Source organism: Drosophila pseudoobscura, chromosome 3 (genome assembly GCF_009870125.1).
Source record: "Drosophila pseudoobscura strain MV-25-SWS-2005 chromosome 3, UCI_Dpse_MV25, whole genome shotgun sequence".
Classification (NCBI taxonomy): Eukaryota; Metazoa; Arthropoda; class Insecta; order Diptera; family Drosophilidae; genus Drosophila; species Drosophila pseudoobscura.
In genome coordinates this window covers 5,783,229-5,799,928 of record NC_046680.1, presented here as the reverse complement: position 1 = coordinate 5,799,928, position 16,700 = coordinate 5,783,229, and the positions used below count along the sequence as shown (strand labels likewise).

Sequence of the window (16,700 nt, the reverse complement as noted above, 5' to 3'; positions counted from 1 at the left end):
GCGCCGCCGTCGACACTTGCTGTGGTCAGCGCTGCTCGGTTTTGGCCATCGCGGCCGGGGCCCAGGGTGGGTCCTAGATCCTAGAAAACCCCGAATAGATAATTTGCCAGCAACCATGAAAATGGTTAGAGAACTTTGCTCGGCCGCTGCTTTCGCTGGAAATCCGGGGCTGACACATTTCACGCCCTGTGCCTGTGCCTGTGCCTTTGCCTGTCTCAAGGAACTGAGTTGAGTTTATTTGAGTTGAGTTGAGTCTTGAGTGGAGTGCAATTTCTGAGTGAGTTTTGGGAGAGTACTTAGAAAGGAAGGGATATAAGGATCTAAGGATTCCCTGAGGCTCGAATTGTGCTCAAAAACTCGATTAAAAGTTTTCTATAGATGGCATCTGATTTCTCTAAGGGCCTCTGGCCTCTTAAGTAACAAAAATTGTCGTTTTTTTCATTCCTCAGATTAATGTCAACATTTTTAAATATTTTTCTAAAAATATACCGAAAGATTCTGACAGATTGGAGACCCCAAACGAAGTCCCAATGAACCGCGCCACCTTTCTCACAGTTTCTAAAAAATACGGAATCTCTGCTTCCTTTTCAATTACTGAAAAATTGACGTTCAGCCGATCCCGAAATGCCAGAGCAAGTCCTGCAGGCCGGGTACGACCAGCTGTTCGACGGGAATAAGAGGGAGAGGGGGAGATACTTTGGCGCGTGCCAAGGGAAGGCAGAACACCGGGCCCCCGACTCAAAGTAACGTTCATTTCAGGATCACTGATAACAATTACCCAAACAGGACGCCGCTGATGAGTCGGCCTCTCGTTGCGGCTCAATGTGCAACTGCAACCCCGAGTATGAGCCTGAGCCTGAGCTGGAGAGGGATGGAGCAGGGTATTGCTCATTGCAGGACCCTTATTGTGGAGCGGGGACCCTCGTTTGTGTACCTTTGTTGGTCGGATTTTTCGTCCTTTGCCGCGTGGCTCAATAAATTGCTGTGCGCTGCATTGTCGAGCCGGGAAATTAGTCCAAGTAACGTATTTTTACCACCTCAGCAGCAGATGATTTCCTGGCACGTGTGGCACGCTCAGGACTCCTTTTGAAGGCGTGATGGAACTCAGTTCCCCCGCACTCTCTCTCTCTCTCTCTCTCTCTCTCTCTCTCTCTCTATTTGACAGCTTCCGCTTCTCTAATTTAAGTTAATTAAATCAATGTGATGTGGCACAACAAAACCATCATCTGCCCGAATCACAATGGCAATAACAATAATGCGAGTAATGCCGGACAAAACGTGTCACAATTGAGGGGCCCAGCAGCAGAAAGAATGTGTGGCAAGTGCTCCTCCTGCCCCAGCCTCAACATCAGTTTGAACATCAATTATGAGCTCTGTGACTGAATGGGATCCGAATGATGGTACGGGGACCGTGGGGAGACCATCAAACATGTACCGAGGATGAGCATCACTCAGCATGCAGACGCACACAAAAGGGGTGGTGGCACAAGCCAAGATGCAGCACAAAGGCCCGACAAACCACCGACAGCCGCATCATCCTTATCCCCAGCAGTGCCGTCTGCCAGCAGGGGTCTAAAGCACTATTCCATGGCTCCCTATCCTATCCCTATCCCCCCTGCCAATGGCTGGCTACACCACTGGGCATCAGCATCCACCTAACCTACATTCAACTCACTCGAAGAGGCGCCTCACAGCCCCCAACCCCCCAGTCCCCCGCAACCCAGCCCCCTAGCACCCTCCAGTCCCTCTTCAGTTATTTTCAACTGCTGTGAAGTGACCCAAATTGCGTTTGCATAACCGACAAAACTGTCGATGTCCAATGAAATCTGTTTCCAGGGTCATTCCAACCGCAGACCACAAATCTTTTCTTCTTGTTTCGATCCAACTGTCCCCCAATTAACTGAAATTATACCCAAAATAGCCCTTATTCGATTTTGATTTTTGGTTTCTTTTGTGTTTTTTCATTTTTTTGCGTTTTGAGAACGATTAAGGGGCATAATTGTGTAGTTTCTGTACTTGAGAACATATGTATGTCAAGTACTTTGACAGCTTGTGGATTAAGCGATGGACCATCAGGTCGGCCAGGTCTCCACAGATCAGTGGGAAAAAGGGTTGCGAGAAAATATTTGCAGAAATCCGTAAATTGTGTCAGTCCTGAGAGTCTCATTATATTATATATATATATACATATATGTATATATATAATTAAGGAAAAGAAACTCAAAATTTTTGTAGTTGCTTGAGGAATCAAATGAACAACAACTCAATTAGGATTCCCTTTTCAGACAGAGAACGATCGACCCTCAAAACTCTCCGAATATTTTTCACACCTCCGCAAATGATTCGCCTGGGACACCTGTTAATAGCCTGGATTCCCAGGATGTCAGGACAATGGCAATCCCAACTGTAAAATGCACAACAAAGACGAAACGAAAGATTTGCGGGAATGGCTCGGAACCGACGATTCGCGAGGAGCGGATGTTGTGCACGCTTCCAGCGCATGCGTAGCGGAAATCCAACCAGGACAAAGGACAAACGAGGAGAAGCAAACAGGGAAGAGAGGGAGGAGAACTTAATTGTACCGCTATGGGATCCACAGCGTAGAAAAGTCGGAACACAGCAACGGAAGTATAGAAGAGGAACTTCCGTGTGCCTTGATAGACCACACACACACACGGTCGGGCACTAGGACCTGGTCTTAGGGGGCTAGCGCCTGTCCTCTCCTCCGAGAGAGACCCTTGATAAGCGCAGTGCAAATAGCGACTCAATCGCCTCTCAAGCAAATGTGTCAGTTCTAACAAGTGTTTATTTGCTCAACCCCGCCGCAAGATAATTTATGGACTGGACCCAGAGCTGTTATCAACCCAGGCGGGTTCCCACAAGTGTTATGTAAAGCGATAGAACTCCCAGACCCACCCGCACCCGCACCTTCTCCTCTACTTCGTTGCATTGTAAACAGGGAAACATGAGAGAAATCATAAAACCAATGCACACAAACATGGGAGCAGGGCCCTTATCAGTGCGGGGGCAGGGCAATATTGGGGACAAAAACGGTGACCGGGACGGGGACGGGGACTGTAACCACAACAGCAAACAAACAAACCCATAAAAATCACTTCCCCCATCGCCATGTCAAATGTCAAGACTCGCGAGCCGAAACCAGAGAAGAGAGAAATTTCAAACTGTAAAACGGAAATTTCCAATCAACATTTGAAGCGAAGAGCGACGCAGGCGCAACGTTGACTCTAGGTCTCAATTAGCTGCTCTCTCGCGCTCTCTCCCTCTCTCTTTCAGTCACGTAAAGATGTCAGACGTTGATATTTGCTAGTGTGGGTGCACGTTCTATCTCTCTTTATCTCTCTTTCCTTGTCTGAAGTGAAGCTTGTTTGAAACGGTCAAACATTTGTTTTTGGTCTTAAACGCTATACATACATACATACCCTTGCAGAGGGTCGTATGAAATGAAGAGTCGAGTGGATTGTACTATATGTAGTCCTCAGTGTGCAAGGGTAGCAAACGCTTCGGTTCCCGCGGCTACACTCCGTTTCTTGCGGTTGCCGTTGGCCTGTCTTTGCCATTTGACGACGTGCAGGAATTCTGGCCGCATTACAGGGTGCCTCATTGGCAGCGCACACATGGACACCACATGCAGGCATCGGCAGCGGCAGAGGCAAAGGCAAAAGTGCTCTCATTTCAGCCTGATAAGCAGCAGTTCAAGTACTCTCCCTCCCACTCTTGCCTTGTGTGTGTGTGTACATATGTGAGTCATCGTCCTAAAAACACCGCGAGCAACGGGCTACACTCCACTTCCACTCCTCCGCTCTCGCTCCCACTCTGGTGGCCGATGGTGCTTGGTTCTTGCTCTTCCTCGGAGCAGCAACAGCACTCTGCGTTCATTGATCGCCAAAGCCAATTGCTTCGAATGGAGTTAAGTGCTGCGTCAACGTTGTTGACTTACATACAGACAAGAGCGAGAGAGAGGCACGCACATACACAGAGACGTACAAGCATGCCTTCAATGCCCCGCGCTCCCCACCGTCCCACTCTCGCTCCATGTTTCCATGTCTTTCACCAATGGATTTCCATTTTACGCTTTATACGGCATTAATTGAGTGCCTTTCAATTGGGTTATGGATTAATTTTTGTGAATAAATTAAATAGCCATATGTACACACATGTCCGTGTGTGTCCGTGTGTGTGTCTGGGGCATTTAGAAAGCAATTTCAAGTGGGGGCCTCCAACAGTATGCACTCCATACACATGCACACGAGTATGTGGCGGCATATAGGGTGTGGTCGGGATTTAAAATTGCACCAGCCTTGCGCCTTATATGGGCAAGAACCGGATAATGGGTGTTTGAACTCTTTACAGGCTAAATAATAGCATGGCTGCTCATTTGAATGACACACACTGTACGCCCAGAGAGTTTTCTAATGGTCTAAAAATTAAACACTGGAAAGAGTAAACATTAAATTGGTCTCGCTGAATGATTTAGCTGTCCGTCTGACTCAAAAGCGCTGCACAACAAATATCTACATATAAGCGAAGCTCGGGCCTGAGTCACACACACTCCCCACCGTTCGCCATTCGCCATTCAACAGAGTTTCTGCTTAAAAACTGTATTAGTCAACCGCTGGAGAATGTTGTGTTGGGGGTTGCATCGCAGGCGATTTCGAAATGGAGCGGCTCGGCGTTAATTGAGAGTCGCGTGCCGCAAGACCAAACACCCTGTATGACCTCCGGCAGTTGTGTAAACCATCGACAAGACAAGAAATGGAATTTTCGTTCTTTTCTCTTTTTTTAGGTTTGTTTCTGTTTTTGTTATGTAGTATAACTAAAGAAGACTTTATTTTGTAAAATTGAAGAGTATATTTTGTTGTTTCTGCTGTTTGCCGCTTGTTTGTGTGCTCGAGTGGTGTGTAAATGAGTTTACTTTATGCATAGTAGGTATAAGATACAATTACAATATCAATATCATACGTTTTACATGGTGTTCGTTATTATTCGTTATGTTTAGGTTCAAATACTCGTACACTTTTGCTTAGTTTCATATATTTTGTTTGTTTAAGCGATATTTAAGTATTTTTTAAATACAATTTCAAGGGGTGTGGCTTTTTTCGGGATTTCAATTCATTTAGGCTAGCAAATTCCTCTTCGTCGTCGTCGTCATCGTCGTCAAGTAGGTTCGGTCTGAATAAGTGTATTTATATATATATCGGTAGAATACTGCAATAATAACTGCTATATGTACTTGTATAGTAGGTAGAAAACAAATGCAACGCGTTCGGAGTGCGACTGCTGTGCGGAAAAGCCTTGTGGGGCGGCTGTCGGCCCAACAATAGATATATTTCTGTATGCACTTCTATAGTAGTATATATATTTAAAGGTATGTATGTATATTTATGGGTTACGCTATGGTTATCATTCGCGATCAGTTAAGTTTTTGTTTGTTCTCGAGATTAGCGCTTAAGTATATCGGGTGGCGGATGGCGGATGGTGGATGGGGGATGGAGGATTGAGAGGGGTAAATAGAAGGAGACATTCCCCTGGGTTGACTTAGAACAGACCCTTCTTTTTCTTCTCCTTCTTACCGTCCACGTTGTCGGTGCTGCTGTTGGCGCCCAGGCTGCGCCGCTTCATCTCTTCGAGCGTCACATGGTTGATGTCCTCCCACTCCTTCTTCTCGCGCTCGAACTCACGCCGCTTCTCGTCCAGCTCCCTGATCTGCAGCTCGAGGGCCTTCTTGCGCTCCTCGTGGCGGCGGGCCAGCTCCAGTTCGGAGTCCTTGAGCTTCTGCATCTTCTCCTTGACCTTCATGTCGAACACCTGCTCCATTTCGGCCTCCATCTTCTTCATCTTCTGCTCGTGCTCGCGCTTCTCCTCCTCCATCTGGGTCAGGGGGTTCTTGTTCGAGAGCCGCGCCTTGCCATCGACCAGGCCCAGCTCGGACAGCTTGCGGCAGCGATAGTTCTCGTAGTGCACGTTGTTCGTCACGTCCTTGAGGTCCTGCAGATGCGTCCGGATCACCATGTTCCTCAGGGCAATGAAGTCGCAGTGTGTAAGATTTTCCACCTCCACCAGGCCCCAGGGGTACCGCCGACCGCGCACCTTCTTCCCGTCCTGCTCGATAATGGTGTTGGCTCCGACAACTGCAAATGGCACACGGCTACGCAGGTTCTGCGTGGTCTTCGACTCCTCTGCCGCATCCTCGATCGTGGCGGGAAAGTCGTAGATCTTAATCTTATGCTGAGCAATCTCGTTGAGTATCTGCTTCTTGAACAGATGCACCTCGTCCGGCGTCATGGTGTCAGCCTTGGCAATGACCGGCACCAGGTTAACCTTGTCCGACAGGCTCTGCATGCAGGCAATGTCCAGTGGCAGGAGGCCGTGGCCCGATGGCGCTATGAAGTAGAGGCAGCAGTGCACCCGGTTGTCGGAAATGGTCTTGCGATACACCCGCGACTCGGCCGTCAGGTACTCCTCGTACTTGCTGTCCACGTACTCGAGAATGGGCACCCAGCAGTTGCTGTTGTCCACGGCATCGCCGAACCCGGGTGTGTCCACTACGGTCAGCGTCAGGTTGACGCCGTTCTCCTTGAGCATCACTTTGGTGGCCTCCACGGCCACCGTTTTCTTCTTGCGCAGCGAGGGCCCCGGATACTGCTCGGCATTGTAGATGTCGGACAGAAACATGGAGTTGATGAGCGTCGACTTGCCCAATCCACTGGCGCCCACAACCATCAGGGTGAATTCAAAGCCGCGCTTCACCGCCTTGCGGTACACCTGGTTGGGAAGATTGGCAAAGCCCACGTAGCCGGCGATCTCCATGGGCTTCTGGCGCACTGGCAGCGGCGGCTTGGCTGGCTTCTGGACCTCCTTCTCCTGCAGATCGTGGGTCAGTTTGTTGGAATCACCATTGGAGGGCGCTCCAGCCGATGAGGGTGTGGACTCGCCCAGCTTGCTGGCGACTATCGATGGCACACTCGGCGGCTGCACTGCCGGCCGACCGACGGAGGATTCACTGCTGCCATTGCTGGTAACGGAGGCAGCCTGCTTGTCGCGCAGCGCCAATTGTGCCAGGGTGCTGGGCAGGGCAGAGATGGCCCCGCCGCCGCCGACGCTGCCGCCGCCATTGAGCGCGTTTGAGCGAGGACTATTCATTTGAATGGCCGCCAAGGGCTACACTTTTTCTTGACTTTGCCTAACTGATTTTGTCTTTCTTTTGCTTTTGATTTGCGTGCCGCACTCGGGGTAACTCTTGTTTCTTTTTTGTGTCAACAACAGTTCTTATTCGCAACGCTTTTTCTACCGTTTGTCACGCCTACGCTTTTAAACTTTTTTTGCTTTTACTTTTTTTGCATTTTCTGTGTCAGTATGACCATCACCCGGCAGCCAGCAAAATATTTCTCCGCGAGCGGGCGAGAGAGCGAGAGAACCACAACAAGACACCGCACATTTCTAGTGTGACAGTGGTAAAATACTGAAAGTGGCTCTCTCGCGGCCGGAAAATACCGAAAGATGCTACTGCGCATGAGTAATGCAAAGACACCGACACACGCATACACACACAACCATCGCTTGTTCTTATCATTTTGAATGCTTAAAAATAGGAAAAGAAATGCATTTATACATGGCTGTGAATGAGGGCACTTATGTGGGCCTCCCTGTCTTACATACAGCTGCAACACAGAAATTATCTGTTTTCGATGACTTTGACTTTTCGCTGCTGTGTTGTTTCGTTGCTGTTTTTTTTGGCATATGTTGCGCATGAGCGTATAAAAGAAAGAAAGAGAGAAAGCTGTTGTTTTTGTGCTGCTTATCTCTCTGCCGTACTCCGTCTCTCTCTCTAGCAGGGGCGATAATTCCGTTTATTTTGGGTTTTATTTAAATTTCCTCTGGGGATTGCCTGAAAGTTTCGAAACTTACGCCGCTTGTGGGTGATTGTGCTGCTGCTCCTCGTGGGCTGTGTGTGGGAATAAAGGACATTAGCGGGCATCACAATTGGGACGGATAATAATTGCCTCCTGTCTTCCCAGATGATGGCCCGCGCCCCGCGCTCTTCATGCTCGAGTGTCCTCCGTCAGAAGTTCCCACACACGCCTCGCGTCGTCCTGCCACCCCCCACCCTATTCCTATCGGACCGACCCGCTTGCATGCCGATACACACGCACACAGCCGCAGACAAAGCCCGTTGATTGTGCGCACTGCACTGAGGGCGCGTGTGTATGCGTGTATAATTTAAATTCTCATGCACTCTCTGGAATAGAAGGACAAACGGTGACAGGGACTGTCGGGCGGGTAGGAGGGGAGGGGGCCGAGCCCACCAGCACCAACCACCACCAAAGCCATGGGTCCTGCGTCCTACTCCGCCTCCTCCTACCGCACGGCCTGGTGGATGATGGTGGCGTGGCATGGTGGAGGGTTCGGTTCGGTTTCTTCCTTCCTTCCTTGCTTGCTTGCTCACTTCCCCCTTTTGCACGTGGATTTCCATGCGCCGTCTGTTCCGACTTCAAAGGTGATCGTGAGAACATTTTTTTCTCACATTATTCGACTTCGACTCTGGTCCTAGTTTTAATTTTAGCTCCGTTCGGAATTATTATTCATTTATGAATTGATATGACGCCCAGTTGTTGGTCTCTGTTCGTGTGTGTGGCCTGATTTCCCCCGGGGTCTGACTGTACTTATCGCAAGGTAGGAGGACTTACTGTGGCTTTGGCCCACGGGGAATCGAATCAGTGGCAACCGCAAATCTTTACAGCAAACTGATCGCACTTAATCCCCCGGCAACCCTTCATCCAGCAGCAGCAGCAGCAGCTGCCTCGCATCAGGCACGCTTCATCCAAAATCCATGCCGCGTCTGCCTCTAGGAATCGTCGCATCTTCTCTGCGATTATGTAAGATGTTTGGCAGCGGCAAAAGGAAAACCAAACCCCGCTCGTCCCCTAGAAAGTCAGTTTTCTTAGCGCCGTCCATTGTCCGTACTCCGGACTGTAATTCCATTGTTATCAGAGACGGGTCTGAGGAGGGAGACGAGCAGCTGTGCAGCGAATCTGTGGCACGAGAGCAGGAGCCACATATGCAGTGCAAATGTTGTCACAGGAGGAGCAGATGATCGGCAAAACTGACCGTTACGATGACTTACGGAATAGAACGCCCATTAATGAGATCATTGATCTTCAGGGAGATCACAGGATCCCAATGCTGGTTAGGTAGCTCTGTATTCTTGAGTAAAATAGAATTTATATCAAAAAGCTTAAGCCCATTTAAACCAAGAAGTCACTAGGTAGTCCCCACTCCTCTGCTTTGAGAGGAAAGTATATTTCCGTATAAAAAGAGAAAACACTCCCCCATTTATTCCCCCTTTTTTCTGGCATCTGTCAGGAAAAAACTTTCCCAGTTATTAGCCCAACTCCCTGCTGGCCATTTATCAAATTCATAAAAATAAAATCTACCACAAAAAATAATCAAATATTGTAGTCCCCGGGTCCCTGTCACGACTTCTAATGCCCCGCAGACCGCACACTTCACTCAGGTTTCCCCCCCACGCATGCAAGTCGGGACTAAGCGCCATAAAAATCAACAAGAAATTCATTTAAATCAACATATATCTTGGCCAGGCAGCATCGCATACGACACCAACCCCACTTCAGATCGTCGGAGTGGAGCGACTCGGATCAGATCAGTTCACACATTTGCTACCGTTTCATATTTTTCATGCTCATTATTTTGGGTACTGAATGGACTGGATGAGGGCGGATGATGGGGAGGCGGGGGCGTTGCATCTACGAGAGCAGCACACACCACACCCCAAGTAATAACTGCAGTTCCCACAGCTAAAAATACCCTCAAGTCACTAATTTGAGGTTGGGAAAGGTCTCTTCTCTCCCTCCCCCCACCATGTGCTCCACCTTCGGAGTTGATTAAAAAAAGGGAAGTAGATCGTCACTGATCGACAGATCGAAGCTCCGACCGGCTGTACAATAAAAATTAAAGTGTTTTAATGTGTAAATCGTGCGTTGGGAACGCATCCAAACTGAGGGAAGGAAGCCCCGAAAAAGAAACCGAAATGAAGATCAAGACGCAGACGGATATGGAGCCAAAGGCTGAGACAGAAGGAGATACAGATAGAAATACACTCTGCTTGGCGATCATCAGCGATCGTGCCACACTAAATGGCATTTACCTTGATCCCTTGCCAAAGAATACTCTTAAAGGAGAACGAAACAAAAAAGGAAGCCAAAGCAACTGTTTTGGGGCTGATATTGAACTTTGATTTTTACCTCTGCTCCTCCCTATAGAATTTCTGCTTTCGTCTGGTTTCTCAAGAAGGCAGCAGAGTGTGTGATCGGAGGGGACTCTCCGCTGTCTCCACTGCCTCCGCTGCACGTTTTGCCAGACGATTGATCCACATCACACATCCACATGTGTCTGATGAGCTTGAGGTTTCTTCATTTTTTTTCAATATTTTGCCGTTCTGTTGATCATGATTTTTATTGGGTTTTCGTGGGAACATGTTGGCCATATTTGCGCCTAAATGGAGGGCATTAGTAGTCACCCGAAAGTAATCACTGTTATATGTATGTAATGATCACGGGATCTGAATAGTTGAGACTGTCAACCGAAAAACCACAAAAAGTATACGACTAAAACCAGCATTTATTCAATTTATGAAAGCTGACACTCTATATGAACGCTGGAAATGATCGTAAGTGATGTGATGTGATGGATGGATGGGCTCGGATGGCACATGGGTGATCACCCCAGCAGCCCAGTCCATGCTGGGATTTCTGCTCGAGCCAAATGCGTGGCAGCTGAGTGAGATGTTGCTTTGCATAACCAGAGTTGCCAGTCGGCGCAATACTTTTACGACCTACAATCCGGCCTCCCCACCACAGTCCCAATCTAAATCCCAATCCTGAGGTAGATTCGCCAGCTGTCAGCTGACGCATGGCCCCGTGGTTATTGACAACTCCTTTGGCCTTAATCCTCCCAACATTGTAAAGTAATAAATTTGGCTTGAGGACGAAAATCTGCACGAACCAAGAACGGTGATCGGTCATAAAAACTGGCCAAATCAGGTAAGCTTCGGTAATGATTGACCCCGTACCCAAACCGGACCCCTAGCCCTAGCCCAGAGCAACCCCCTTGCAAGATTATATGATGCGGCTAGGAGCAGGCAGAAAGACCTTCGTCTTCCAAGGGGGTTGGGTTGTCGTTGTCGTTGCCGATGCCAAGGGGGTTGCGCGAGACAGCTGCGCAAAAGACAACCCCGAACAATTGCCAAGGAGTTCCATCCTTAATGAATTGCAAATCATTGGACGGGCATTGATTAAGTTTGCTTTATCCCCTCCAAGGGTGAGATTCGAGTGCACAAATATTTTCAAATATTTGCCAGCTGGCCGCCTCTACCTTAATGACTTGGCTTTGGTCTGAATGTTGTGTTGGACTTGGGATCGTTTATTTGGTTAAGCTAAGATCTTGGGTAATCCCCCGATCCTAGCCTCACCATAAGTTGACTCGAAAATTCTCATTTCAACTCACAGAATACCACATATACATATGTACATATGTAAAGTCGCGGAACCAGTGCTCAACGTTTCGACTGGTTCTCCACTCAACTCAATTCAATTGTTCTCACTCACTCGCCGCTCGAGTGAAATGCCGACTGCACTGGAATTTTTGTCTGCATAACCACCCCAAAATACAGAGAACACGAGTGGGAACCGGTTCGGGTACCTGCGCTCGCGCTCTTCTTTCGCCTCTGTTGAACGTCCGTTCAGGTAATCAGACGTCGTTCGGCTCAGGTCGGGACTCGTTTCGTATTTGTTTAGCGCCTCGATCGGTCGAGGACTATGTGCCTTTGAGCCGAAAAAAAACCGAGTACAGTGGTTGAGTGGATTTGACAGAACGGCCTTGCCGCCCGAATGTATCGCACAGTACAAAACCGGCAGTCGTGATCGGTCGAGGATCATTATCCTTTTTTCGTCTCGTGTGCGCGGTTCTCTGCCGCTCGCTCTCTCCGCATGAACCGAAACGCGAACATTTGTTAAGTTTTTGTTTTGTCGCCGACAATCGCGAAAAGTACGTGCAATAATTGTTGAAACTCAATTCGTACTTGAACCAAAGTTTAGTGTTGTGAAAAGAAAAACGAAGCAAAAACCAAATAAAAAGTGTTCAGCTTTTGGATTACCACAATATTTTGGATATACAAAAAAAATAAAATAAAACAAGATCAAAATGGATTACAAACACGATCTCAATTCGGACGACGACTTCGACTGCTCGAATGGATATAGCGACAGCTATGGCAGCAACGGACGCATGTCCAATCCCAATGGATTATCCAAGGCCGAGCTGAGAAAGGTGAGTGTGGTGGATCGTAGACGGAGAAGATGGAGTGCAATTTGAGAAGAAAAAATGATTTAAAGGACCAAAATTTCAGTTCAGTAATGCAATTTCCTTTCAACCATTTTACAGACCAACAAACCCATTATGGAGAAACGTCGCAGGGCTCGCATTAATCATTGCCTGAACGAGCTGAAATCCCTCATACTGGAGGCCATGAAGAAAGACGTAAGTATTACCCGTTAAATCGACTTGACCCAAAGAGAAATGAACAAAGTGCTGAGGCAGTGATTTAGAAACTAGGGCCCACCGATCAATATCAGTTCACTTTCCCCATAAATTATGTCAGGTCCCACATAAAAAAAAAAACCCCCCCTTGAGACACACACACACTCAAGTGTCCGGCGGCGGCAAGAGCACAAAAGGATCACACAAAAAATGGGATAAAACGAACTCCTTCAAGGGGCAGAGTCAACAATCTAATTGAGTATTAAATTTTATTGATGATCATTACAAGAGAGCGCCGACGGAGTAGGAGTCAGTCGGGAGACCAAAAAGTGTTAACAAGTCGAGAAATTACGCTGAAATCGATGGACGGACAGACAGACAGACCGAAACCAGTTTCTTTAGGTGATCCTGCTGTGTGAGAAGAAAAAGAAAATAAAACAAAATTCGCCGCCGCAGAATTCTGCGCAGGAGTGCGATGGAGGGAGGCCAGCCGGGGCGATGACGACGAAGATGAGGTCCAAAAAATCAAATAAGAAAGACGTTGAAGGGAAGGGAAAAAGAGCAAAAGTAAACAAAAGATTCAGACAAGTCCAGCCAGTTGGTGGGAGCGGGAGAGGGGGGCCCCCAGGGGGAGAGGAGCACGAAAGAAGCGGGCGACCTGCGTGGGAAACTTTTGCTAAAATATGCAGTCCCAGAGCGCGAGAAAGAGACAGCCGGGCAGGCAGGCAGACAGGGAGGGCCAGCAGAGCGAAAGGGAAAGGGCCAGAGAATGGGAGAAGACCAGAGAACGAAGATCGTTCTTTTACCCTTTCTAAGGGTATTCCAAAGCAGCAAAGAAACTATATATAATGTGTATAGGATAAATTCTTGATCCATGTCCATCCGTTTGTCCGTTTCGAAAACCTCAAGATCGGGGCTCTATATTTTGTAGAATATCTATAGGCCCTGGGAACAAGGGTATCAAATGCCTCGGCTATCGAGGCTGGCCGTTCTTTTTCTTGTTGCTGTTGTATCTCACCTTGGTCGTGTGATATTTGCAGAGTGGTCCGGCCCAAAGTTGGGCCGCGGGGCCAGGGCCGGGGCAGAGATTACACACGAATAGTTGGACATATGAGGCACGAAACGTGCTCCTTAACTTCACTTTTTCCCAGGCATTGAACTTGTTATAGGGACTGCAGCAGCGACTGGGTATGGGTATGGGTATGGGTCTGTGGGATCTCATCTCCGGCAAAACAATTAGCCAGACGGCAGCGGCGGCGGCTTCTGCTTTAGCTTAGACCCACCCCACCCCACCTCAACACTCTACACACCCATCCTTTTGCTTTAATTTCAACATTCAACTCATCATTATCTTGGCTTTTTTCTCCTCCCGTTTCAGCCGGCACGCCATACCAAACTGGAGAAGGCCGACATACTCGAGATGACGGTGAAGCATTTGCAGTCTGTGCAGCGCCAGCAGCTGAACATGGCCATCCAGACGGACCCCGGAGTGGTGCAGAAGTTCAAGACGGGCTTCGTCGAGTGCGCCGAGGAGGTGAATCGCTACGTCAGCCAGCTGGACGTGGACACGGGTGTGCGTCAGCGGCTGAATGCCCATCTGAACAACTGTGCCAACAGTCTGGAGCAGATTGGATCGATGAGCAACTTCAGCAGCGGATATCGGGGCCAAATGCCCGCCGGACTGTTCCCAGCCGCCGTGGGTGGCGTTGCCGCCGCCGCCGCTCCCCTATTCCCCTCACTGCCACAGGACTTGAACAACAACAGTCGGACGGAGACCACTCCGCCATCCATACAAATGGGTGGCCTCCAGCTGATCCCCTCACGCTTGCCATCCGGGGAGTTTGCCCTGATAATGCCCAATACGGCGGGAGCGACGGCTCCGCCAGCGGGACCATTTGTCTGGCCAGGCACAGCGGCCACGGCGGGAGGCCCGGCCAGCGCCGCCTTGGCCAACATTGCGAATCCCACCCATCTCAGCGACTACGCACAGAGCTTCCGACTGAGCGCCTTCAGCAAGCCTCCCAGTGCGGCTGCACCCACTGGCCAGATCCCAAGCCACACACAGATCCCGGCTCAGACGCAACTGCCGGTGAAGAACAGCAGCAACACTCCCACCAGCAGTCCCCCCCTGAGTCCCATCTCGTCGATGTCCAGCCATGGCGATGAGTCCCGGGCCGCCTCGCCGACCGTCGATGTTCTGGCCAAGCACAGTTTCGCCGGAGTCTTCTCCACGCCGCCGCCGACCAGCGCCGAGACATCGTTCAACACGAGCGGATCGCTAAACCTGAGCGCCGGCAGCCACGACAGCAGCGGATGCTCGCGGTCCCTGGTCCACTTGCAGCAGCAGCAAGTGAGCTCCACCAGCGGATCAGCGAAGCGGGAACGGGAGGCAGAGGTGGAGGCGGAGCCGGAGGCCGATTCTAGTGACTGTTCGTTGGACGAACCCTCGTCTAAGAAGTTCCTGGCCGCGGCCATCGACAAGTCCAGCTCCGCCTGGAGGCCCTGGTAGATCGATCTATCGATCGTAATCGTAATCCCACATCTGAGGAGTCAGATATGGATGATGGATGATGTATGAGAAGTAGAATGATGACGACAAAGTTTTATGTTAAGTTTACCCTCAAATTGTTAATTTATTTCATCGCAATTATTCGAAAATCCAAATCCAACCAACAACAACAAATGCTTTAGAACCCATTAAGTTTCTACGATACGATATCTATATATATATGCTATATATGTATATGTTTTTTCCATGTTCTATGTTTTGCTTTCTTTATTTTAAGTTCAGCTGTGATTTTGTATATTTTTTTGTGTAATTCTCATTTAAGAATTTTTATATTAAACACTTGTACTATTATGTAGTTCATTGACTAAAGATGTTTTTGTCATTTATCTTCCTATTAAAATGATCATTTAACGGATGTTTTAGTTAAGTTATGTAGATTTCCTTGTAGTATAGTGTTTCTCACGTTTCAATTATATAGTATTTTATTATAAAGTTTTTTAAGCATAATTTGTAGTAGAAGCGACAACGTAGATGACGGAAAATGAGTGAAAATAAATTATAAATGCTCAAAAACATGCAAAAATCGGATCGTATTTCTGAAAAGTATTACCATACCCATTGATATTCGATCTTTCTAGCATTATTACTGTGAGATGGGAACTTGAAATGCATTTCATTTGAACAATTCCTGACCTATGTGGATCTTGAACCCTACTACAAAACGGAAGTTGCATTCGCACTATCTATGCTGAGGAAATAGCCCTGTGATCTTGCAATCATCAACTAGACAGATAAGCCGCCCATTACAGGGTCCCCCAAGCCATCTGTCAGTATATAAGGAGAAGGCACTCGTTCAGCGTGCTAAACGCGAAAAGTTATTGCAGACCAGAGCACGCAGTGATCCTCAGGCGTGCGTTGAAGCTATAGTAAAGTTTTTCGAATATATATAGCATTTTCACAATGCAGTACAGACATTGCACATGGCGAACAGTACTAATTGTGGCAATCTTGCCGGTGATCTGCTTGGCAAGTGATTCTGACGATCGGTGGCACACATATCGGGCCTCGCCTAGGCAGACCGGACCCGTTAAGCTCCTGCACGATCCGCAGGATGCGACACTGAATTCCCTGGATGAGGCACTGCAGAAGATTTCAACGATCTACATGCATGCCCTGGTCGCTGGCACACACACACCCGAATTGGAGGCGCCTCTGCGAGCCCTCGAAATGGAACTGTTCGATCTGCTCGATCAGCTGTACAAGCAGCATCGCCTCAAGGACTACATGCAGTACGAGGCGGAAGTGACGCGACAAATGATTATCTACAACATGCTCAAGCGATTGTTCGGCTATACCCAGGACAATAGGGGAGCTGAAGGCCGCTGAGCAATAGAAAGAAGGGTAGAGGGGAAATGAAAGTGATTGAATAAAGCTGCCAGCTATAAACTGATTAACATTCCCATTGGCCGTTTCCCCTTTTGGATTTTATGGCCGTAATGTACATATATATAATATCAATCATATCAGCATCAATATAATTACAAAGAAAATAAAAGTATCAATGGAATGAACAACATAATTTGTTTCGCCTCTTTTCTCACTTACCCATAAACTTGCT

The 16,700-nt window shown here is 48.3% G+C and overlaps 3 protein-coding genes across 3 annotated transcripts; 2 read left to right on the top strand and 1 right to left on the bottom strand.

The window, feature by feature from the left end:
* Positions 1 to 4,821: 4,821 nt before the first annotated feature.
* On the bottom strand, positions 4,822 to 7,438 carry pnut (septin 7-like protein pnut). The gene has a single exon (XM_001360247.4). It carries the CDS (start codon positions 7,159 to 7,161, stop codon positions 5,557 to 5,559), a length of 1,605 nt encoding a protein of 534 aa, XP_001360284.2. The 5' UTR covers positions 7,162 to 7,438; the 3' UTR covers positions 4,822 to 5,556.
* A 4,349-nt stretch (positions 7,439 to 11,787) lies between these two features.
* dpn (deadpan) lies at positions 11,788 to 15,509 on the top strand. The gene is made up of 3 exons (XM_001360246.4): positions 11,788 to 12,363; positions 12,478 to 12,573; positions 13,952 to 15,509. The coding sequence occupies exons 1-3, from the start codon at positions 12,238 to 12,240 to the stop codon at positions 15,080 to 15,082; spliced, it is 1,353 nt and encodes a 450-aa protein (XP_001360283.1). The 5' UTR covers positions 11,788 to 12,237; the 3' UTR covers positions 15,083 to 15,509.
* A 326-nt stretch (positions 15,510 to 15,835) lies between these two features.
* Positions 15,836 to 16,570, top strand: LOC6898134 (uncharacterized). The gene has a single exon (XM_002138177.3). The coding sequence runs from the start codon at positions 16,043 to 16,045 to the stop codon at positions 16,466 to 16,468; it is 426 nt and encodes a 141-aa protein (XP_002138213.2). The 5' UTR covers positions 15,836 to 16,042; the 3' UTR covers positions 16,469 to 16,570.
* The last annotated feature ends 130 nt before the right edge of the window (positions 16,571 to 16,700 follow it).

Bases quoted from the DNA above. Each gene is read 5' to 3' on its own strand.
- LOC6898134 (XM_002138177.3), top strand. From the start codon at position 16,043: ATGCAGTACAGACATTGCACATGGCGAACAGTACTAATTGTGGCAATC.
- dpn (XM_001360246.4), top strand. From the start codon at position 12,238: ATGGATTACAAACACGATCTCAATTCGGACGACGACTTCGACTGCTCG. The intron at 12,364-12,477 runs GTGAGTGTGGTG...ACCATTTTACAG, and splicing joins CCAAGGCCGAGCTGAGAAAG to ACCAACAAACCCATTATGGA. The intron at 12,574-13,951 runs GTAAGTATTACC...CTCCCGTTTCAG, and splicing joins TGGAGGCCATGAAGAAAGAC to CCGGCACGCCATACCAAACT.
- pnut (XM_001360247.4), bottom strand. From the start codon at position 7,161: ATGAATAGTCCTCGCTCAAACGCGCTCAATGGCGGCGGCAGCGTCGGC.